This window comes from Eubalaena glacialis, chromosome 2 (genome assembly GCF_028564815.1).
Source record: "Eubalaena glacialis isolate mEubGla1 chromosome 2, mEubGla1.1.hap2.+ XY, whole genome shotgun sequence".
NCBI classification, from domain to species: domain Eukaryota; kingdom Metazoa; phylum Chordata; class Mammalia; order Artiodactyla; family Balaenidae; genus Eubalaena; species Eubalaena glacialis.
This window is the reverse complement of record NC_083717.1, coordinates 70,752,288-70,776,852: the sequence shown is the minus strand read 5'-3', so window position 1 is coordinate 70,776,852 and position 24,565 is coordinate 70,752,288. Positions and strand designations below refer to the sequence as shown.

The 24,565-nt window shown below is 50.1% G+C and overlaps 1 protein-coding gene across 4 annotated transcripts in view; it reads right to left on the bottom strand.

Annotated features, from left to right (window-relative positions):
- Positions 1 to 1,047: 1,047 nt before the first annotated feature.
- Positions 1,048 to 24,565, bottom strand: part of CILP (cartilage intermediate layer protein) — a 26,999-nt gene continuing 3,481 nt past the window's right edge. The window contains exons 2-9 of one of the 4 annotated variants that reach the window (XM_061180188.1): positions 12,991 to 13,161; positions 11,011 to 11,103; positions 9,758 to 10,027; positions 8,312 to 8,494; positions 7,601 to 7,915; positions 6,724 to 6,832; positions 5,887 to 6,044; positions 1,048 to 4,051 (exon numbers count right to left, since the gene is read on the bottom strand). In XM_061180188.1, the coding sequence (XP_061036171.1) occupies positions 1,686 to 4,051; positions 5,887 to 6,044; positions 6,724 to 6,832; positions 7,601 to 7,915; positions 8,312 to 8,494; positions 9,758 to 10,027; positions 11,011 to 11,103; positions 12,991 to 13,069 (3,573 nt within the window). In that variant the 5' untranslated portion in view covers positions 13,070 to 13,161 and the 3' untranslated portion in view covers positions 1,048 to 1,685. Of the gene's footprint in view, positions 4,052 to 5,886; positions 6,045 to 6,723; positions 6,833 to 7,600; positions 7,916 to 8,311; positions 8,495 to 9,757; positions 10,028 to 11,010; positions 11,700 to 12,990; positions 13,162 to 24,565 lie in introns of those variants that run through there. The other 3 variants (XM_061180189.1, XM_061180187.1, XM_061180190.1) reach the window with 3 other exon arrangements.

Below are 24,565 nucleotides of genomic sequence, written 5' to 3'. Positions count from 1 at the left end.
TAGGTCAAGGAGCAATCAAAGGCCACTAGGCCCCAGCCCTACATACACCCACTTTCTCAGAGGTCATGGGGATGGGGTGCTTAGCCAGAGAAATTTCTAATTGATTATGAACCAAACCCCTGGGAGCTGGGCAGATGCTGATCCAAGAGTACAAATCCAGGCCAGACCAGAGGTGGCCAGAAGGAACTGCACCGGGCCAGCCAGGGGATCAAGGAGAGCTTTTTGTCCTGATTGTAAATGATGCCCTCTCCTCCCCCAAACCCCTTGGCCTCTTTCCTAATAGATTCTGGAGAGGTTGGGAAAGAGGCAATCAGTGCATCTTACTCAACCCTACATCCCTGGCTATTGATGCCTCCAGGATCACTTTGACACCATCCAGTGGCCTCTGATTTACTGTTTTAAACCAAACACCTTTTCCAAAAACAAAAAACCCTGTCCTTTTGGATCAGTCATCCAGTCATTTTACTCAAGGGACAGAGGTTGTTACCTGGCAGAGGCTGTTACACACAGAGGCTGGCGTCTGGAAAAGCTGGGCATCTTTAGAAGAGCTTGGAATAAAAAAAGAAAAAGCCCATCACTTCTGAGTGAGGTCAGCCAGCCCAGCTGGAGAAGGCAGCAGGCTGTGGGGGAATGCCAAAGGACCACTGGGCCAGCTTGCCAGACCCTGGGCCAAGCCATTGTATAAGCTCCCCATTACTGGAATGAAAGAAAGGAAAAAAAAATCAGGACATGTTTTCAGCTTTGCTCAGGGGCCCAGAACATCTGGGAGGGGCTCACAACTCCAGGAATCTCTGCTCTTCTCTGCAAATGGAAAATATGATCTATGAGAACAAACTTGACCAGTAGAATATGCGCCTAGTCACCCAGCCCTGTAACTTAGGGTTAGGTGGCACTGTGCCTCATGCCACCTGGTGACCACTTTCCAGAGACCTCTCTGTCCCTCTGAGCAGTTGGCTCAGTTTAATGGTTTAAAGACAGGTCTGTGACTTCAAAATCAAGTACAAAATGTGCATTTATTGACATCTGTTCTGGGCCACACTGGGCTTCTAGAAAGAACAAAAGCAAATATAAAGGGAAACACGCTAATATAATTAGCAACCTAGGGCAGTTGTGGATACCAGGAGATGTTTTTTCCAGACTTGGTAGAGGAACTATGATTACCCTATACTCAACAGTGTAACAATGAACGTGCACTAGAGTTCCAGATTCAGCAAAGAAATCAATGTTATTTATAATTCAAGTAAAAATATTTCACCACCTTTTATATGTATGAACTGTGATGGAGGCCTTGCTTACATCCTGTGGAGCAAGGCCAAGAAATATGTTTTATATTGGTTATTTGATCTTCAATATCAGATTATCATTATTGTAGAGGTGGGCAAAACCATGCAAAAAAGAAAATGAAGGACATTTCCATGTATGGCACTAAATGAAGAATGCTCAAAGCCACAGAGTTTGCCCATGGCCAATTTCCTGTGTTTCTTGTAAAGAACAGGGCAAAGAGGTTTTATTTTGACATTTTGGGGGCTCCATGCCAATCAGTATCACGGGACAAAGACAGTAAGTAAGGGAATGAAGAAACAAACGAGCAAGTTGCACCAGAACAGATGGGCTTAAATTAACCGAGTGACAGTTTGGGCGTCAGTCTCACAATGGCTGTGGGGAGAAGGGAAGTACCACAAGCCTTAGTTGCTCAGAGGCTGCTGAGCAACCCCAGAAACCCTCAGAGAGGCCGCCCCTCTGCGTCGGCGCTGGCCACCCTGACTTGCCCGCTGCCTCCTTGAGGGCGCTCTCCCCCTGACAGTGCTTGCGGGGGAGGGCCGGGCCGGGATGCTTTGGAGGTACTGGAAGGCACTCTGACGGCCCACCTGCCTCTCTACGCAGTTAAAGGTCAGGGCCACTCCCACATTGCTCTTCATGACTCTGGAGGAGCCATCAGATGTGCCATCAAAGCACCGCCCAAGCGCAATCTCCTTGGCCGTGCGAGGGTCCTGGTCAGTGACAGTGTAGATGCCATAGTTGTGGCCCAGTGGGTCCAAGGGCGCCAGCATGGTGTACTCACTGGTGTCGTTGTTGACCGGCAGTGGTAGGTGGTTGACCAGGTACTCATGCAGCATGGAGTTTACGCTGACTCGATGGCAGCTGCCCTGGGGGATAACCTTCACCAGCGTGCGGTCTACACGGTCCTGGTCATAGAGCATCCCACTGCACTTGAACTCCAAACAGGCAGCTGAGACATTGGGCTGGTCCCTGTCCCGCGTGCTCTTCACATCCCGGATTCCGTACAGCTTTCCCACTGTCTGCCGGTGGGTGCCCCCCATGTTACGGGATCGCACGTTCACCTCCAGTGGCCCCATGATCTTCACCTTGATATAGCAGGCCCTGAACTCCATTGGCTTGGGCCACCATGCCAGGTAGTCTTCAGTCCAGCTCATGGGGTCATCCTCGTTGAAAGGGACCGTGTTGTAGTCATATCGATCCCCCTCAATCTGGTAGAACCGGAAGTGGGCCGCACTGGGAGGTACTTCCTCGCATGCCTGGAGGTTCTCAAATGCATAGATGGGTCCATTGCTCTCCTCAGCTGAGTTGGGCCTTGGCTTGGCCATGCTGATCTGGAAAGCCGTCTTCTTGACCTGTGGGTCCTCATGGTCTGTCCGGCGGTACTTGAGCTTGTTGAGGTAGGGCTGAGGGACACCAATTGCATTTGGGTTGAATTTAGGAGAGGACTCCACTGCTTCCAGTTCTTCCCCAGCCAGGCTGGCTAAGACGTAGGCAGAGTAAGCATCAGGGGACTGGTCATCGCAGAAGGCAGGCAGACAGGCCCCATTGGGGCCAGTGATGACACTGTCAAAGCGGCCCCAGGCCCTGGGGTTGGAGGAGAAGCCAGTCCTGGGCTCCAGGTTGATCACAGAGACCACGACACCCTGCATCTGCTCACTGGGCAAGAACCTCTCACTTCGGTAGGCCCTCACCTTGATGAAGCACCTCCTGCTTTCAGGGACATCCAGGTTAAAGAGCCTCCTCTCCCGGATCTCCATGTTGCCCACCAGGAAGGTCCTGTCTTCCCTTCTGTTCCGCCTTTGGCTTTCAAATTTGAAGTCACCTTCCTCCTCCCACAGCCCTGTGCCTGGGTTGAGTGACCAGAGTTTCATCATGGGCAAGTGCTCTGGCATCTTGACCTGGGTTGAGTCGAGGTGGACCTTCACCTTGCCAACATTAAGTGACTCTGAGGTGGCCTCATCTGTGAAGTCCACAGAGAACATGCCGTATGTCCGAAGGGGGAAGATGTCTCCTTCATCATTGATGAAGTTCAGGTCACTCTGGGCAGCAGTAGCTGTGGAAATATTCCGGGGATCCAGGAAGGTCACACTGGCCTTTACTTTTCCTGTGTAGGGCTCTCCGTTCTGCCGGTAGAAACTCTTGGATGGGATCTCCAGCTCAGCCACAGGATCTTCACCAGCCATATCCCCCAAGGGGATAATGTTGGTCTCCATGGCCTCCAGGGTGATGGGCTCTTTCCACCGAAGCATCTTGATCTCTTGGAACACCGCACTCCCCTTCTTATTGAAGGGCAGCACTTTGGTGGTGTTGACAAACTTCTGCAGCCTGTCCACAAATGTGAGCACCAGCCTCTCAGTGTCCTGAGGGACGTGGAGGGTGAACGTGCCCTTGTAGCCAGTCATGCTCACACGGCTGTTCCCCATGTACACGTGGCCAAAGCGCATGGGTTCCCCATTGTCAGAGGCGCTGACGCGTCCCCGCACGATACTCTGGGTCTCCGTACACCGCTGGCAGCTGCACTCCGTGGCCACCTTCGTGGGCAGCGTGTACCCACTGCACTGGATCTCCCTCTCCTCTGTTTTGGAGATCCCACAGCAGTTCTCCACAGCATCCTGGCACCTGATCCCATTATCCTGCTGCCCTGCACAGGTCTTGACAGGGCAATGACCCACATCATAGTAGAAGGAGTTGGTGGCATTCTGGAAACAATCATGGGGCAGCTGGATAAGGTAGCTCTCGGGGGTTGGGTTGCAAGGAGTCTCATCGGGGGCTATGGAGGGAAATAGTTCGGATATTAAATGCAAGTTCTTTTCCTACATAAAGGGAAACTCAACCTCCCCTCTCTGCCATACTTTAGGGTTTTCAAAGTACTTGTGTGATCCCAACTCTCACAGAACTCCTCTGAGGGAGATAGAACAGCTATTACTAATTCCATTTCACACACAGGGAACAGAGTTTGCTGCTGAGACCACTGGAGTAATCGTCCTAATTGGAGGGGTCTTGAAAATTCGTGAGGGTGTTTTGAGTTACCACCAAAATTGGCAGTGCTACTGACTTATAGTGGGCAGGGGGCCGTGCAGCTCTGTTTTCTGCAGTGCCTGACACTGTCTCTCATAAAGAATTCTTCTGCATCCTGTTTGACTTTCACGTATTCTATAGACATTCATGTAGGTGGAAAACTTGTTTAAAATTATCGGAGCCTGGTATTTTCTACATGGCTTTACCATACATTGAATTTTTCAAGAATGCAACTACCATATAAATCAAGCTAAGATTGTACTTTGTTTAGCTTGGAAAAATACCAAGAATTGCTTCTTGTCTCAGAAAAATCATGTACCTACAACAATTGCCCAAGGAATGTGAAATGATGCCCCTGTATCCATCAGCATTTGTAGCTGTCACATTCATGGTGACTGGATTCAAGTGCAAGTGTCTGACCTCTTGGTTGATGTTCTTGTGTCATTATGCCAAAGCACTTACATATTGAAATACATACTATTTTGTATTAAAATTATTTTCTTTATATTTCCCTTTTATGTTATTAGGGCCATGTGCATATATATTTGGAAATTATATGTAGTTATTATCTATAAATTTAACTTTAGAATAGTAAAAAATATTTTAATTGAAAATATTAAAAATTTAAAGTATTAAGAATAACTGAAAAAAAAAAAAGAAAGAAAGAATAACTGTGACAAGCAGGGAGCATTGGTATAATGAGCTGGGAACCACTGCTGACAGTTTTCCACATCTCCTCTGCCAAGGTTCAAGTGCCCTGTGTCCTGCCTGTCCTGAGGTGTGTTACTCAGCTTTCTTGGAGTCTCTGAAATATTCCAAAATCCTTCCAACAAAATTTCTTCTGCCTTTTGTTTGGTTTTGTGTAGGCCAATTACTAAGATATCCTCCTTCTCCTTCACTTTCCAAGTACAGTTTACTGATTGGTCTTGGCCTCCAGTCTCTCCTCCTCCAGCTCACTTCTAGAAACCAGCTTTAATCAGGTCCCCCTTTCTTGTAAAGCCCCCTCAGTTTCCCACTGCTATACCTTGCTCATGCTGGCCCCTTGATCTGGAATGCTCCCATCTCCATACACACAGACCCTGGCCATTGTTTGAGACCAGGGATTCACAACATTGGCTGCAAATTAGAATTACCCGGGGGAGATTTTAACCTGCATGACCAGGCCACATCCCAAACCAATGAAATCAGGCTCTCTGGAGGTAAGACCCAGGCGTCAGTATTTTAAAAAACTCAACAGATGATCCCAATGGGCGGCCAAGGCAGAGAACCACTATTTAAGCCTCAAGCAACCAGCCATAGTCACTCCAACCTGGAAGGTCTCTGTCTCTCATCTATAGAGTCCACAACTCCTTATCTCCTGTTTTAACTACATTTTTCCATCTTTACTGACTTGTCTCTTATTTCTCCACCCATCCTGGAGTGGCAGCTCTGTGAGGGTAGGATCGAGGTCTGTGCCATCTTTGTGTCCCAGAGAGCACAGCACTGTGCACAGTCCTGAAAAGCCCAAGGTTTTACTGCCCGGGAATGCCCACTGGGGTGCTCCCCAGTGCTGTAGCAGGGGTTCCCCAGGGGCCCTGACAGTCTTACCTATGACAGTCAGCCGGGCGACATGGGACTTTGCAGCCCCAGCGTCACTCTGGGCCTTGCAGAAGTACTCCCCGGCCTGGTCCCGCTGCAGGTTCCTCAGCACCAGCTTGCTCTCGTGTTTGTAGAGGGAGGGGTCCAACAGTGTGCTGTTATGGTACCTGCAAGGGATGGAGAGGGACAGCCTGAGGGGGCAGTAGGAGGGCATCCTTGGGGACAGTGCCAGGAGCAAGGCAGATGGTGGACGGGTCCCTGCAGACGCCAACACCACCACTGACTCAGCTCATTCAAGAACACTGACTGGCCTGGGAGTCAGGGGACTCGATTCTGAGTCCCAGCCCCACCACTAACTGGCTATGGACCCTTAGACAAATCATTTCACGTCTGAGTTTCAGCTTCCTGTTCTATGAAATAGGAGCAGTGATTCCTAGCTGACTCCATAGAATTGTTGAGAGGGTCAAACAAGATAATGGCTATAAAATGTTTGTGAAGGGTAAAGGACAGCCACTGGGGACACTGACCTTGTTTGCCCTTGTCTGGGAAATTAGGGCTGGGGAACCTGGTTCTGTGTCCCAAGGATATGAGTCAGGGCCCCAAGACCAGAGCTACTCTGGGGGGACCCCAGCTTTGATAGGACAACAACAGGGCTTGCTCGTTGTCTGGGTGGCCTCAACCCTGCTGGCCCCCACTTGTAAGTGCCCGTTTCCTGGCTCTGCACCAGGGCCTTACTTGTAACTTTATTCTATCGGTTATTGTCATGATTAATAAGTCCAGACCCAATGCAAGAAAGCTCTGGTTTCCAAGAGGAGAACTGGGCCAGGCAGCTGGCAGAATACTCACCAGAAATACTTGTCTGGTTTGGGCTTCCCCGTGGCCTTACAGCACAGGGACACACTCTGCCCAGCTCTCCGTGCTTTTGTCTTGGGGTTCATCACAATGTATGGAGTCTCTGAGACAGAAGACGAGACATGGTGTTTTGGGTTTTTCTTTGTGACAGGTTCTCCAGAGCCTTGCTCCCTCAGGTATTTTGACATGTGTTAAAATTGTACAACTTCACACACACCACCCAGCCCCTCTCTAATGGTCCTAATAAGTAGCTGGTCCAGAATGGAGTCCACTCCGTCCATCTACTCAGCCTGGGACCTGCTCCCATGGCCTCTCGGGCAGCATCTGGGTGAGGCAGTGGAGAACCAAGGGGACCTTGTACCAGCCAAGATTCCCAAACACTGCCATTGAGACAGAGATGGCTGCTCTGCTGACTCCAGCAGAATTTTCTGGCCATTCTGCACCATTTCTGAATTCCCCCAGCCTCTCTCTCTATGCCCTTCAAATGTTATACTGTATTGTAATTGACTATGTTAGATAAGGTGACCAGGAAAGAACTCATACATTTGAGGGAGCAAGCCATGCCAATATCTGGGGGAAGAACACTCCAAGCAGCGTATATAGCAAGTGCAAAGGCCCTGAGGCAGGAGTGTGCCTGTGTGTTTGAGGAACAGATAGGAGTAGAGTGACTCAGTGTGGGTGGAGGGGACTATAATAGGAGAGGAGAGGGGAAGAGAGAAGAGAAGGAATGGGGGGTCTGGCAGATGATGTTGGGACTTGGGGATTTTTGAGTTTTACCCTGGGCAACCTGGGAAGCCAGTTCTTAGTACTGTAATCCTTTTATTTAAAAGTCCAGCCTTCTCCCCAGCCCTATCCCAGAGAAGTTAAGTACCTGCCCTCATGAACTCCGCCTTGATGGTGGCTGCCTTCAGTCTAGTCTTAGGCATTGTGAGCCTGATAGGGGCAAACTTGGTCTTTGTGATCTTCAGGATGCTTTTGCCATCGGGGCACAAGCCAGGGACTCGGAACCTCCCGCTGCTGTCCGTCTGGGTCAATAGCTTAGGTGTTTTGGTCAGGACGTAGACAGTAGCCCCTGAGGCTGGGGCACCCCCAGGGAGGGAGAGAGCCCCATACAGCACGAAGTCCTGGCACATGCAGGCGTCACAGTCAGCATTCACCTGGCCCATGGGGCAGGTCAGGTCACAGGCTGTGGAAGAAGGGGCCACATGAGGAGGGCATGTGTGGATTCTTGCCCTCCTTCAGTCACGTCCCAGCCTGTGGACTCACGTATGCTTCCTCTCCCCCTTAGGCCTTTGTTAACCTTCCTCATCAGCCTGAATGACTAATTCCTACTCATCCTTCAAGACTTAGCTCAGGACACCTCCTCTAGGAAGCCTTCCTCAATTCCCCTAAGCTATAATAATTGACCGTGCACTATGCTCCCACATTATCCTCTACATCCCCCATCGGTGCACATAATAGATGCTCAGTTAATACTTGATGAATGAATGGATGAATCTGTCTCAGTTTGACCCTCTAATCTATTCTAGGCTGCTTCAGCCCCAGCCCCATGCCTGCCCAGTACCAAGAGCAGGGGTAGTACCTGAACAGGCCTGCTCCATGCAGAGCCGACCCTCCTCGGTGGCATCATTGCACAGTGACACCGTCTCCGCCAAGCAGGTGCGTGTTCGGGTCTGGACCCCAGGGTGACCACAAGCAGCAGAACACTTGCTCCAGGGAGACCACGGGCTCCAGAGGCTGTGCTCTGTGTCTTGGCGCAGGGATCCTGCAAAGCAGGATCAGCAGATGGTCTGACTTCCCTCTCAAAGGGACTCTGTCAGGAAATCTGACCCAGAGGCTGTTTTTTCTCAGAGAGCAAGGCCTCCATTTACATCATAGATGTCACTGATATTTCTATTTCCTGCAATGATTTTTCCAACAGATGGACATCAAGAGTCTTGAGGAAGTGGTGTCTCTAAGTTTTACAAAAACACCAAATGGCCTAGGGGTGGCCCTGAGAGGGACTTGTTGGCCAAGCACTGGGACTTTGATGCGCTGTCCTAGGAGGTGCAGGGATAGCACCATCTTACCCTTTACCCATGCTCCTGAAGAAGGGCCCCCTGGGAAGTCAGGGCCTGGGGCCTCAGTGACATCAAGTCCCCTCTGCCCACCCTCCTCACCTCTGGTCTGAGGCCTGTGTACAAGAATGGAGGCCTCGGACCTCACTCAGGAGACCTTGCTCAGCCTGAGCTCCCACTCCAGACGACCACCACTGCCTCCTGGGCCTGCAGGGTCAGGCCGTGTTCACTGGCAGGATCCCGGGAGGGGAGCGTGCATATCCAAGAAGTGGGCAGGCCTGCAGCTGGCTCTGAATTATCCAGTGTGGGGAGAGGGGATGGAAAGAGCACAAACTCTTGGGCTCTGCAAACACAGGCATGGGTTTAAATCCCAGCGTTCCATTTATCAGCTGTGTCGTCCCAAGAAGTTACCTAAACTCCCTGAACCTGGAATAACTTGTCAAAATGGAGATTCCTCACAGGTCAGTTGTAAAGGTTGAGTAATGTAGATAACTAGCAGTGTCTGGCACAGAAGAACTAACATAGAAACTGACACTTAGTGGACCTTCACCTGCATTAAGCCCTCTACATTCATTATCTCATTTAATCCTCATAAAAACCCCTACGAAGGATTACTAATATTACCCCTGTTCTACATGTGAGAAACCTGAGGCTCAGAGAGCTTCAGAACATTTGCCTAAGGAACACAGTAGAGATGGTAGGCCCAGATTCAAACCAAGCAGCCCAACTGCAGAGCCTGTGGTCTTCACCACTGTGCCACATGCACTCAGTAAAGTGGATTGAAAGGAAATTACCCATCAACACAGAACACTGTTGGGAAGATTATGGTTCTCATGACACTAATGGGTTATTATGGAGTCAAAGCATGTGTATGTGTGTGATAACCAGAGTTCCGGTAGCCGGACGCAGGTCCTGGCTCTCCCTTTGCCGAGGCTGGTGGGAGGTAGCGGGTGGGGACTGGTCAGGCTCACCTGGCGGGCAGAGGAAGCGCACGGTATAATTGGAGCAGTTCTGGCCAGGCCGCTGCTCCCTGTTGAGGCACCAGAAGCCCTCAAGGGGGTTGCCATGGACCACTTGGCCAGTGCTGCCTGCGGGTATCCAGTCGGTGGTCCAAGCCTCTAGCCGCAGGGGCCGAGGACACACCCGGTCCCCGTAGTAGAAGTGAATGGCATCCAGCCGCTCGTAGTCGCCCCGCCCACCTGGGTGGTCGATGTTGAACCACGTTGTCCACTCCCCAGGACCTGAGAGAGAGCCAGGTAGGAGAGGAGCCAGGCCCCGGAGCTCCAGGTGAGCTCAACCTCTGCAAGTCATCCCTAATACCCCTCACCCGTCCCTCACTGGTCTCAGGCCCTCATCGCATCTCTCCAATCTCTTACACTTCTGCACACCCTACTGCCAAAGGTTCTGTTAAAGCTCTCAGCAGCCTTGGCTGTACCATGTCAGAAACTTCCTGCCTGGGTCTCTACCTCCAGCTTCCTCCGAACCCATCCCCACCCCTCTCCAAACACTGCAGTCAGGGTGAGCTTTCTCCACGTGGCTTGGGCCACATCACTCCTGGCTTTAACTCTCTTAACCAGGCATTCAGGTGCTGGTGAGCTGGTCCTGGTATCTCTCCATCCTCATCTCCCCGCTCTCTCCCTGCCAGCCTGTGCTCTGGCCCCAGCAAGCCCTACAGCATTTCTGGAAGCTATCAGGCGGCTTCATGATTCTGAGCTGTCCTATATACTTGGTCCCTCTGGCTGGACAGAGATGTAGGCCAAATGCCTTTTTTTTTTTTTTTTTTTGCCACACCGCACAGCATGCAGGATCTTAGTTCCCCCACCAGGGATGGAACCCACGCTCCCTGCAGTGGAAAGCATGGAGTCTTAACTACTGGACCACCAGGGAAGTCCCCAAATGCCTTTTAAAAGTGGGTTTCAATCTGTATGACAGACTCTAGGTCCTTGTTATACAGCAGAAACTAACACAACATTGTAAAGCAATTATACTCCAATAAAGATGTTAAAAAAAAAGATATCTAAATATATATATATATATATATATATATTACAACCATGACCATTAGTCAAGTAGCTACAAATAAAACATTTTTGAAAATTTAAAAAAAAAAAAAAAAAGTGGGTTTCTATGGAGCCCTGACATTGTTCCCTGGCTGCAGAGATCCTCTTAGCAATCTCAGTAAAAACCCTCCCCCCGATCACTCCCTGCTTCAGCCACAACTCACTGTCCAGGGGGTCAGCAGGCTTGGCAAAGATGCCTGAGGTCCTCTTCCCAGGCTGGACTCTTCTCACCGACTGAGTGAGCATCATCTGCCTCCCTGAGGGCCAGGAGGATAATTGAGAGGCCAAAACAGTTACAGGGGCCCAGCAGGGTCCTGCTACTAGCCTCTCAAGACATAGGGAAGCAGTGTGATGTGGGGGATGGAACATAAGCACTGGGTATGGGTTCAAATCCCCACTCCGCCACTTACTGGCTGTGTGACTTCACAAAAGCTTTATTCCTTTAAATCTGTTTCCCCATAAAATAGAGCTGCATCAACAATCACCACATCATACGGTCCTGGAGCATATTCAGGGTGATGGTGAAGGTAAAGGGACATGGCATGCAGCGCATGGTCAACAAATGGTGGTTCTCTTTTCACTCTTGTTCTAGAAAGGGACCGTGGGATGCTGCTGAGCAGCTGGGGCTCCTACTTTAGGGTTTGAGCCTGTTCTTCTTGGCGGAATGGAACCTTACTTTCCTCATCTGTAAAATGGAGATATTAGTTCCCACTGCACATACGGTGGTCCAGTTGGCATGAGGATTCCATGAGGTAACACAAAGTAAACATCTCTGAAGTATACGGAGATTGAGACTGTGAGCCCCAGTCACTCTGCCACTTCCTGACTGTGTGACCTTGGGCCAGATATTTAACTCATCTGACCCCTCATCATAAAGTGAGGATAATAATAGTTTCTATCTCAGAGGATTGTAGGGATTAAATAAGCTCATTCATAAAATCCACTTAGAACAATGCCTAGCACAGAATGTTTGCTGAATGAGTGTTAGCAACTCCTTTTAGCTCAAGACCTGGACAATAGATGTCCATTTCCCTTCTCCTGGCAAAGTTTGGCTTTGGGAATCCACCCTCACCCTCATAGGGCCTAACTGGAGGAGTGGTCCTTTAATTTTCTGACCCCAGGCTGGCAAAGTCTGCCTGAGGAAGGGTATAGGAACCTCGGGCCACAGGCAGTGAGCCTCCAGGCCCATGCCACCGGAGGCTGCATTGGGGGCTCCAAAATGGAAAGGAGAAAGGAGACCAGAGCACTGCAAAAGCTTTGAAAGGTAATTAACTCTCACATGAGAGAGCCAAATCAGTATTCTCTTTGCTGCTTAATTGGGGTGATAGGAGCTCTTTTAATCAAACTAATCTGATTTCCCCTCAGATGGCTGAATGTTAATCATCTTCCCCAACAGCAGCTGTCAGGGTAGAAAGAGCAAGGCAGGAGGTGGGCACATGTAGGGTTTGGCAAGATGCTGAGACAGCCTTTGTTCCTGCATCTGTGGTCACAAAGCCTGCAGTGCTCGCTGCTTTATGAGAGGATTTTGAGCATATTTTTGCTTTACCTGAGTATGTGGCTAGAAATCAGGAAAGGAAGGGGAGATGGGAGACAGTATACAGGATAGTGCTGGGAGCTCTGATGCTTAGAAGCCTTGGGGAGCCCACCAGGCAAATTCTCTCCACCTGTTCCCTTGAGAACTCAGTGTCACCAGAGAATGGGGTCAGAGGACAAGGAGACCAGAAGGGGTTCTGGTGTCTCTGTGAAATTTGGCTACAGGGTCTAAATGAATTTTCATGAAACTAAAACCAAAAATCTGGCTGTGAGAACTCAGTGATCCCTTTTGCTTTGGCTATCAGAAAGCTCAGAGCTAAACATAACACTCAGGGGTGGTGGTAACCCTCTTATCTTTTTTCCGCCTTCTGAGTGACACTTACCCTGCTCCTCATTTAAAAGATTCTGTTCTGTGAGTTTTAATATTGGGACTTATCTCAAATCCTTTAGGAAAACAAGCAGGGTATAAATTATGAATAAATAGACAAACCAGCCTCAGGTCTTAGTGCCACTGCTGTGGCTTAAGGCAGATGCAGAGTTGGGTCCCAGACCATAGTGACTTCATTATGACAAGTGGGGAATTAGAGAGACAGTAGATACTTAGCCTGTACCCAACAGAGAGGTGACCTCTAGGACCAGGAAGAAGAACACGCAGGCCTTGATCACCACCATCTTTCCTCCAGGTCCCATGGGGAACGTGGCAGGAGTTGAGTGAGGGTTCCTTCACAGAGTCGGATTGTCCCTGGAACGTGATCCCCTGAGAAGTTTCTCAGATCAGTGACCTGCAAAGAAACAAAGCTTGTCAGGTTCCACTTCTCTGAGTCACCTCTTAGGGCTTGAGCAGAACTATTTCTTGACCTATCAAGGGTGAAAGGTGGACAGAATGAAGTCTTGTGAGAGTGACACCTGCCCAAATTGCAAATCTGGGCAGCTTGCAAGATGCAGAGAGTCAGACTCTGAGTTCACATGAGGCAGACCTGGATTCAAACCCCGGGTCCAGGTGCCAGGGTCCCACATCGAGATAGGACACAAGGGACAGTAGGGGTGAGAAGTTTCCTTGCCAATGAGGAGGGGCCTGGGCTCACCTGCGGCAGCCTCTGGGTGACTCATTAATCACTTCCCAGACCCGGGCTTGGGGGCATGTTTTGCTACCCCTTGGTGGGGCTCCCACTCTCACACAACAGACCTACATATTAAGGCTATGCAGCCCCTGCCCCGACTACAGTGGCGCCTCACAGGGCAGGCCAGCTGAAGGGTGCAGATGCTTCAGACACACCACCTCCATGAACACATTCCCAGATGTGCACTGGCTGCGGCTGGAACATTTCTGGCCTGTTTGTTTGGGGCGTGGCTGGGAGTTACACAGCCAGAGCCTGCTGAGGGAGAGCAGAGGGGACGCACTGGGAGAGGCTAGGGCCCCCCAGTAACTGCTGAGCGTGGGTTACGGGGAGAGGAGAGCAGGCCTGGCAATAGGGCAAGGACGCAGGGGGAGCGGCCCAGGCTCCCGCTCAATTTTCTCTCTCCCCAGAGCTCTGGCCAACCCAGAATCGGACCAGTGCCTGGAAATTCAAAAGTGATTCCCTTCAACCTCCAAAGTCCAGGGTGTGGTGAGAAAAGGGAGATTCCTCCTTTCTGGAAAAAAGATTCAAAAGCACTTTGTTGGGACTTTCCTGGAGGCGCAGTGGTTAAGAATCCACCTGCCAATGCAAAGGACACGGGTTCAAGCCCTGGCCCGGGAAGATCCCACATGCCGCGGAGCAACTAAGCCCGTGCGCCACAACTACTGAGCCAGCTCTCTAGAGCCCTTAAGCCACAACTACTGAGCCCACATGCCACAACTACTGAAGCCCACGCGCCTAGAGCCCGTGCTCCGCAACAAGAGAAGCCACGACAATGAGAAGCCCACGCACTGCAACGAAGAGTAGCCCCCACTCACCACAACTAGAGAAAGCCCACGTGCAGCAATGAAGACCCAACACAGCCAAAAAAAGAACACAAAAACCCCACAAATAAATAAATAAATGTATTTTTTTTTAAATAGCACTTTGTTGTCGCAGAAGAACAGACCAATCCCATGCCGCAGACCATCCAGCTCTAAGCCCACTAACTCCACCACCACCTGTTTCTCAGCCCAGAGGACAGAGCACGGGTGTCCCCGAGGTCTCCAGCTCTTGTGTGTCTCATCCCAAGCTCCCAGGCTCTGAGCAGAGGGCTGAGCACTCCGTAGGCCTGCACAGCATTCAGTCTGGAACTGCTCCGCAACTGTCTGGGAAGCCGAAATGGCCTGAGGCACCTTCTGGAAAAAACATTTCCCATCTGGCAGCCCGTGGAAGTTTCTTCAGCATATGCTCTGCTGGTGAGGCTCCCTATCCCACGGGTCCCAGAACTCTCGGATAAAGAAGACTGGTTGACCGCAGGAAAAAAGAGCGCCCAGAGGTACAGAGATCCTGACTGGGACCCTCTGAGGGCCCCTATCCTCAGGTGGGGGAGGGAAAAGACCTTGGGTCAATGGGAGAAAGGAGAGAACTCCAAAGCAGAAAGGGGAGTCTTCTCTGGGGGAGATAAGGGGTGATCAGGAATAGCTGAGCCAGGCAGTGGGGTGCAGGGATGGGCTGAGGAGAGTAGGAGTGGGGCTCACCGTGTCCTGAGCGGGACTCCTCAGCTGGGGAGTCCAAGTCTTCCTCTCCCCAGCAGTCCAGCCACTGGGCCTTATATAGCACAGCTGGTGGCTCAGCCTGTGGCAATGCACCACGGGAAGCGGCCGCGAAACCAGATCCAAGCCTGAGGAAGCTCGGCCTTCCCCACCCCTCCCCACATCCCCTGCAGACTCCAGGGGCCCGGATTTCGCTTCCAGATCCTCAAAGGGAGAGGCTGCAGGGCCTGGGGATGGGCCAGGTGGGCAGCTGCCTGGAGCTCCATAGGCCAGAGCAGAGGGATGGGTGGGGAGGCGGTTGGGCACTGAGCAGCCTGGGAAGCAGCCAAGGGCAATTCTACATGTGAGCAGCATTTCATAGCTCAGGAGGTGGGATGCTCTTGCCTAAGCTTTGCTTGCTGATCCCCCGCATGGCCCTGGTCCTGGACCACCTATGCAGAGAAAGAACTTTGCTGGCCTTAGCACATACCCCAAGCTCTCTTCGGGCCACAGATCACCTGGCCTCTGAGCTGGGGGTGCTTGGTCTGAGTTGGGCAACTACTCAGCTTCTGTGGCTTCTGAGGGAGCACTTAGGGAACCTCAGAGGGGACAAGGGACAGAGGAATGGTGGGGCACAGGATGAGAGTAGTTCTTCCTTACCCCTGCCTGCTTCAATTTGGGTACCTGCCTATACCCATTGGACCCGAGAGGAGCTCCTGCATGTGGATTCTCTGAGATCCTGCCAGATGCTCATATGTGCGTGTGTGCGTGTGTGTGTGTGCGTGTGTCTGATTTTGGGTATGGGTGCCACCAGCAGTGAACAGCAGCCTTACTCATAGGTGGCATAGGCAGATGCTTGTGTTTCCAGACTTCACCCACCTCCCCTGCAGCATGAATTTGCCTGTCGTCACAGGCAGCGTGCATTAGAATCCCCTGGAGGGCTTGTTAAAACACAGATGCTGGGCCCCTCACCCAGACTCTCCAGTTCAGTAGGTCTGAGGTGAGGCCCGAGACTTTGCATTTCTAACAAGCTCCCAGGTGATTCTGATGCGGCTGGTTAACAGACCACACAAGGAGAGAGTACCAGGTGGAGGCAGAAGATGGGGAGGGGTGAGCCAGGGAGACAGCAGGAGCTTCCTGCATGAGCAAGGCCTGCCTCATGTCTCAGGCTCATCTGGCCTGGGCTGGGCTTTCTGCCTCATGCAGGGCCTGGAGATGGAGGCCTGGCCCATGTGGCCCTCCACACCAGTGTCAGCTCACTCTTTCCACACACCCTCACTGAGCGCCTGTTGGGGGGCAGGCTCCAGGCTGGGCACTGGGAGGCCATAGGGAGGAGATGTGTCCATGCATTCAGAGGAAAGAGCCTTGTATGGAAATGATCCCACAGTGTAGCCATGCACACTCTTATCCAGAGAGCTGTGCGTGTGTGGTTATGTGTGTCTGTGCCTGTGTATATGCTGTATGTGTGTATGTCTGTGTCTTTCTCTCTATGTGAATGTGTGTGTGTGTGTGTGTGTATACAAACAAGGGTTTAGGAGCTCTGTTTCTCTGAGCATCATCCTGGACAGGAGCTGTTGGGGGAGAGGAGGATGGCGGAGGAAGGATGTTGAGCAGGGACAGCCCCTAAGCAGATCTGGGGCACAGAGCTGGTTTGCTTTTTCTGTTGGAGCCTGGTCTCCCTCCTGGCCCCCAGCTTTTGGCCCATAGATCCTGTAGTAGACCCAGTCTGGTCCAATTATTATCAGAGCCAAGCCATGAAGCAGCTTTAGCCTGAACTAAGTGAAGGCAAATTCTGAACTGAGTGAAGCCCCTGAGAACTCTGCTGGTCCATGGACAGACAAAGGCTGAACCACAATAGCCTGATCAAATAACAGGAGAAAAACAGGAACTTGGGAGTCAAAAGCCTAGTGCTGGCTCTGTTGCTAATTTTGAAGTGTAATCTTGGACAAGCAATGACCCAAGTGACCCTGGACCTCAGTGTCCCCACCTGTGTAACAGGAGTTTGGACTGAGTGAGCTCTGAGTCCCCCACCAGCTCTTACAAGATTTGATAAGATGCTGACAACAAACACTGCAGAAAGGAGAGAAAAGAAGAAATGACAGCTCCAAAGAATCTCACCAGAGGTCAGGAGGGAGGCCAGAGAAGCTACCTGACCACAGAGTCTAGATAAGGAGAGCAAGGTAGACAGGAGAGGAAGGTGGGGAAAGGTAAACCAGAGGACCAGAGGTCCAGGTCAGGGTAATCAGCTGCTTTCCAAGGCCTCTACTCAGTGGAACCCCAGAGTATGTGAAAGAGGTCTCCCCAGCCTCCCAAATGCACCCCTCTCTTCTCTTTCTGTAGTGGGAGGAGGGAAGCCTATAAGGTGAGGGCTTGGCAAAGTGGAGCTCCTTAGGCCATGATTCCTGCCTAGGTGTCCTTGCTTGGCCCAGAACTCACACTGAGGCCCCATCTATCCTGCCCCAGTGGCCAGAGGGTATTGTCATGGTTGGCACAGGTTGAGGGACTGTGAGCTAGAATCTTGGGGTTCTGATTACAGCCCAGCCAGTTGTGTCCCTCTAGCTCATGTCCTCCCACCTCCCCCATCAAAGAATCCTTTCCTGTCCCCAAGTGGGGCTGAGCTGTGAACTGCACAGGGCTAGATTGGTGGAATCTGAGCCCGCTCCCACCCGGTGCTCCCAGGACTCATTTGAGGGAGAGGCTGCTGCTCTCCTTGGCCACGACCTTAGGATAGTCAGGGCTTGGGAGGCGGCCACAGATCTGGACTGTCCAGGGCCTGGCCCAGATGGGTCAGCACCAGCCATGAGTGGCCACCTGGGGCTTCTGCAGGCCAGGCTAGTCTGCTACAGCTCCAAGCCCCGGCTTGGAACACACTGAAACCCATCAATCACTCCCACCCCTATCCAGGGGATTGAGGGGCTTGGAGCCAAGTTTAGCCAGGCCAATTGTGACCTAAGCCTAAGGCCGGGGGTCCCCACCCTGCTGAGGGGAAAGGAGCTTGGGAACACTGGGAGGGGTCTGACATGATGCTGGTGGCTCCAGAGGAAGGTGCTGTGTCTCTAACATGCTCTCTGACCACCTCTCCCATGGTCCCATCATTGCCTCCCTGCGGCCTGAGGGGGCTTTGCAGGCCTGGGTAGGGACAAGCCACTAATGATCCCTGGGGGCTGGAAGACTTGACTGTAGCTCTGAGTAACCCTCAGGGGCTGCTGACCCAGTATGTATGGGAGCCTAGACACCCAGAGTCTACGGGAGTGGGAGAGCTCGCTCTCTGACCCTGTTGTTCTCCTCCCTGTCCTAGATACAGTCTGTCACTGTTCCAACCCAATGCCTTTTTAGTTTTATTCCTTAGCTTCCCATCTTGAAATACAGCCCTTCCTCCCCTCCCATGTGAATGTCCCCCACCTTTTGATGCCCCATCTCAGTCTCCTCCCTCCTGCCCTCTCTGACCACCTAGGCCCACCTTGACTATTCCTTCTCGGGTCTCAGATGATAATGTTCACCATCCTGTAATATACAAGGCACATTCATGGTCATCATCTCATCTTCAGCCTCACAGTTGATCTGCGAGGCAGGGATGACCACACCCATTTTATAGAGGGAAAACTGAGGCTCAGAGAGGTGAAGTCACTCAGACACAGTAGGTCTTCAACTCAGAGTTGCCCCTGGGAACCGGTGACCTAGTGTAGACCTTGTCATGGGGTGCCCTCAGCTCAGAGAAGCCACCATGGAAATGACACTCCAGCCATATGCTCCTCAGCGAGAACATACTAGAACACTCTGGCTCTGCCTGCCTGGCACATACACCCTGCTTCCCATACATACACTAATTTCAAAAATGTCCCCATCTAACATGATCCAGCTATCTATTGTATTGTGGTGGGTTAAATATGGCCACAAATTCTTTGCAACTCTCCCGTTATGAGGTGGAGTCTCTTTACTCACCTTTGACCTGGGCTGGCTTTGTCACTTGCTTTGAACAAAGGAATGACAGAAATGACACTCAAGAGACTTTGCCGCCTTCACTCCCCAGGAACACAGTCCTGAGACCACCATATAAAGAAGTCAATCTATCCTCCTAGAGGATAAGAGACCACATGAAGGAGAACTGAGGCCCACAGCCAACAGCCAGACATGTGAATGAGGCCATCTTGAATTTTCCACCTCAGCAGTTGCATAAGTGAGCCAGGTAAGACCAGCAGAGGAATGGTCTAGCCACCCATAGAATCGTGAGAAATAATAATCATTGTTGTAAGCCACTGAGTTTTGGGGTGATTTGTTGTACTGTAATAGATAACTGATATACACGCTAAGAGTAAAAGATCTTTCAGTTGCAAGAGACAAAAGCATAACTCAGATTGGATTATGCAGGAAAGGAAACTGATGGTTGTTATAACTGAAGTCCTGGGAAAAATTGGATCCAGGGACTCAAACAATATCATCAGGACTGCTCTCTTTCCATTTCTCAACTGCTTCCTCTGAGATGGCTTTTTTCCCAAGGAGGCAGTAGCACAGTATGTATTTTCCCAAGTTGGCTGCAATGATAGCTCCCATTGCGCATGTTCTTGTACAAGGTGACTGCCCTACTCTGCCATCAAGAGGTGGGGTGGGATAGGGAGGGAGGGAGGGAGGGAGACGCAAGAGGGAAGAGATATGGGAACATATGTATATGTATAACTGATTCACTTTGTTATAAAGCAGAAACTAACACACCATTGTAAAGCAATTATACTCCAATAAAGATGTTAAAAAAAAAGAGGTTGTAAGACACTCTGTCTTATACTCTACAAATGAAAAAAAAAAAAAAAAGAGGTAGAATCTAATTTCCTTCCCCTTGAATCTGAGCTGGGCTATGACTTGCTTGTAACCAAGAATGAGGTGAACTTCTAAGGCTAGGTCAGAAAAGGTCATGCAGCTTCCACTTGGGATGCTTGCTCTGGGGAAAGCCAGCTAACTACCCAGAGACCACCAAATCAGAGAGGCCTGGTGTAGGTGTTCTGGTGGGTAGTCCCAGCTGAGCCCAGCCTTCCAGCCCTCACATCACCAGTCATGTGAGTGTAGCTGTCTTGTACCCTCTAGGACAGACCAGCTCATTTACCAGATGGATGCCACTGAGTGGCCTCAATCAAAGTCATAAAAAGCAGAATGGCCCAGTCAAGCCCTACATGAAATCCTGACCTACAGAATTCAGGGGATATGATAAAATGATTATCATTTAAGCCACTAAGACTTGGGGTAGTTTGTTACACAGCAACAGTAACTGGAACAGATGCCATTCCCATGTATTATCTTCCAGAAGCTCCAGACTCCCTTCTAGCACATCTCAAATCTCCAGTGGAAAAAGCATGCGGCTTCCCCCATTGTTCCAGCAGAAGTCCTGGGAAAGGCTCTCATTGGCCCATTCCTGACCCAGTTCCTGTAACCATGTGGGTGGAAAGCTCTGATTAGCCCACCTCCAGAGGTAGGGGTAGATCATCCCACTGGAATCACATGGACTGATTTTTCTCAAAGGAAAATTGTGGTGCTGTCCCCAGAAGTAGGAAGAACGGATGCTAGGAAGTAAAAAGTGACACGTACCCACCTAAAACACAACCACAGACACAAGCACCCCTTTCCTAGTAGGAGTCAACCCGAAATGTCTAACGACTAACCTTGATACCAGTAGTTGAATCCTGATATCAAGAGACCACTTTAACAGCTGTCAACCTCAGCATTTACACTCCCTTTGTTCTGCTGCAAACCTACCCATGTATGACTTCCCCTCACCCTGTAACCATATCAACACATTCCAGAAGAGTTGAGCAAAGCTGAGAAACTATAATAACAACTCCAGCTTGGAAAATGGAAGAAAAACAAAGAAACCTTCAGAACTATGTAAGCCACACGGGTTGCTGCACACACTGACGCCTGCCAGTCAGCACTTGGTCTTGTAAGGGTGTGCTTACTCCGCACAGGTTGTAGGTGGGAGCAGATTCCCTGAGAACGGGCCATGGTCTGGCAGATCTCCCAAGACATGTCAGGGAGAGCCCTCCACCTTGCGTAGTGTGCTCACTGTGGTCATCACAGAATGTTCTTCAAGCTTAAAAAAAAAGGTCACCTCACTGTCCCTGTGGTGACTCACCATGGTCACAGCCTTGAGTTTACGTATTAGTGTCCCCACGGTGCCCTGCTGTTTCTCAGGGACACCCACATTCATGATTTTGTACAGGATTACTAGGTGCACACTTAGCAGGGAGTCATCGCAAGAGTGTTCACACTCCCCTCCTGGACTAGTCACACTCAGTGGGATGTGTTTGCCCTGGTGGTTCATCAGGCTCGCCCCGAAGCATCTACCAGACTCTGCTGCTTGCTTCCCATGACCCGAGGCCTCTTTTCATGACTCCCCTGAGAGGCCCCAGGTGGCTCTGGTTGTGGTACGGCTTCAGCTCTGACCATGATGCTGGCAGCCCAGAAGAGCCTGCAGTAGTGATGCGGGTGGTCTCAGTCAGGGGTGAGGCGAGGCGGATGCCAGGTAGTTGTCCTCTCTGGCTGTGCATTCCTGGGACCCGTGGATGTTTAATGGGCTAGAGCTGTGGAAAGTTAAGTGTAAGGAGCCTCCCTCTTTCCAAGCAGAATCTTTCACCCACACAACGCCTGGGCCATAAAGATGTGGGACTCCAGATGGCCCGGGTGAGCAGGCAGGGAAGGGGAAATGGAGGTTAGAAAGGCCTTGGTGAGCAGGCTTAGCCAGACAGGGTGGGACAGAGGAAGAGAACCAGACATGGGCCTGCACAGACCATTCTTAGTGGGTTGGCTTTTTGTTCCCAGAAGCAAAGCAGTGTTCAGGGTGGCTGAATTGGGGCACTTTTCCCCCCAGGAGAACAAGAGCTTTGAGGACAGAATGTTGGCCAGTGACAGGGAAGGCAAAGAAAGGGAAGAAGAAATTTGAATCCCACTTCCCATTTTTAAAAATTGAAGCATAATTTTCATTCTGTAGAAGTCACCCTTTTGAGTGGAAAGTTCTATGATTTTTGACAAATGCAAACTATCTTATAACCACCATCACCATCAAGATACAAAATATTTCCATCACCTCAGAAGTTCCCTTTGCAGTCAGCCCTCTCCCCCATCCCCAGCTGCTGACCACCACTGATCTGTTCTCTTTCCCTGTCATTCTGCATTTTCAAGAATGTCCTGTAAGTAGAATCCTTTGGTATGAGCATTTTTTTAAAATATTTATTTATTTATTTATTTGGCTGCGTCTGGTCTTGGTTGTGGCATGCAGGATCTTCACTGCAGTGCACCGGCTTCTCTCTAGTTGTGGTGCATGGGCTCTGTTGCAGTGCACAGGCTTAGTTGCTCCGCAGCATGTGGGATCTTAGTTCCCTGACCAGGGATCGAACCCGCATCCCCTGCATTGGAAGGCGGATTCTTAACCCCTGGACCACCAGGGAAGTCCCTGGTAAGACCCTTTTAAGTCTGCCTTCTTTCACTTAGTATAATCATCCATGTTGTTGCATGTGTCAATAGTTCATTCCTTTTTACTGCTGAGTAGTATTCTATTGTATGGATGTGCCACAGTTTCTTTGTCCGTTCACCAGTTGAAGGACATTTGGGTTGTCTCCAGTTTTTAGCAACTACATTTTCGCTATGGATATTTATGTACAGTTTTTTGTGTAAACATGTTTTTCATTTCTTTTGGGTAAATATCTAGGAGTGCGATTGTTGGGTTATATGTGAAGTGTATGTTTAACTTTATAAGGAACTGTCAAACTGTTTCCCAGAGTGATTTTTCCATTTACTTTCCAACCAGCAACATGAGAGTTCCAGCTGCTCAGCATTCTCATCAACACTTGATACTGTTAAAGTTTCATGTTTGACCGTTTTTAAGCCTTTCCCATGGTTGTATAGTGTGTCTTGTTTTAATTTTCTTTTCCCTGGTAACCAATGATGCTGAGCAGCTTTTCATACTTTTTTTAAAAAATAAATTTATTTATTTTATTTTTGGCTGTGTTGGGTCTTCGTTGCTGCACGTGGGCTTTTCTCTGGTTGCAGCAAGTGGGGGCTACTCTTCGTTGTGGTGCGTGGCTTCTCATTGTGGTGGGTTCTCTAGAGCCCGGGCTCTAGGCGCGCAGGCTTCAGTAGTTGTGGCACATGGGCTCAGCAGTTGTGGCTCATGGGCTCTAGAGCACAGGCTCAGCAGTTGTGGTGCACAGGCTTAGTTGCTCCATGGCATGTGGGATCTTCCCGGACCAGGGCTCGAACCCGTGTCCCCTGCATTGGCAGGAGGATTCTTAACCACTGTGCCACCAGGGAAGCCCCCAGCTTTTCATACTCTTATTTGCCATTTCTATGTCTTCTTTGATGAAGTGCCTGTTCAAATATTTTTCCCATTTGTAATTAGGTTATTTGTTTTCTCATTACTGAAATCTGAGTGTACTTTATATATTCTAGATACAAGTCCTTTATCAGATATGGGGGGTTTTTTGTTTGTTTTTGTTTTTTACTTTTTGGCCACAAGGCATGTGGAATCTTAGTTCCCCAACCAGGGATCAAACCCAGGCCCCGTGCAGTGGAAGCCCAGAATCTTAACCACTGGACCACCAGGGAAGTCCCTATCAGATATGTTTGGAAAATACTTTTTCCCAGTCTGTAGCTTGTCTTTTCATTTTCTTAACAGTGTCTTTTGAAGAGCAGAAGCTCTTAATTTTGATGAAATCCAATGTATCAATTTTTTATTTTATAAATTTGTGCTTTTGGTGTTGGATCTAAGAAATATTTACCTAACCAACAGTCACAAAGATTTTCTCCTATGTTTTCTCTAGGAGTTTTAGGTTTTACCTTTAGGTCTGTGATTCATTTTTAACTAGTTTTTGCACATGGTGTAAAGTGTGTGAGTCAAGGTTCCTTTTTTGCATGTGGATGTCCAATTGTTTCTGCACTATTTGTTGAAAGGAATGTTTCTCCATTGACCACCCCCCCCCCTTTTTTTTAACACTGTGGCTCTTCGAAGCATTGATGCCAGCACCCTAGAGCCTTCTCCATGCACAAAAGTCAGTAGCATAGCAGGAACAAATGCCTCTCTTGCCTGATCCCAAAACAGGACTGTTTATGCCCAAATAAGACAGACTTTTCAGTGGAACAGCTCTTTTAGCTTTTACTTACAGCCCTTCTGCTCTCCCCAGGACTCAGACACGGGTCTACTGAGAACTGCCCGAGGAGACCTCTAAGACTGTCAAGCACGTTGCTGGATCCAGAACTGCCCCTCCTCTCCGATGACTCTCAGATCTCCCTAGAGGCCCCTTGAACAGAGAGGTTCTGAATCCTCTACACCCAACTAATCAGTTTCCATCAAACAGCGGAAGAATGCCCTGAGTAGGCAGCAGCTACCTTTACCTTTCTGGCTGCTTTCATCTGTCATTTTCATTTGAGCCTCATCATAACCAGTGAAGGAGAAAGCACACTGTGCAAGGTGTACCAGACTTCTGCCAAGGCCTGGCTCTTGGGGATGCTTAGGAACTTGAGTCAGGCTTGAACACAGGCCAGGTCTCCTAATTTCCTGTCCTCTGATCTTTCCA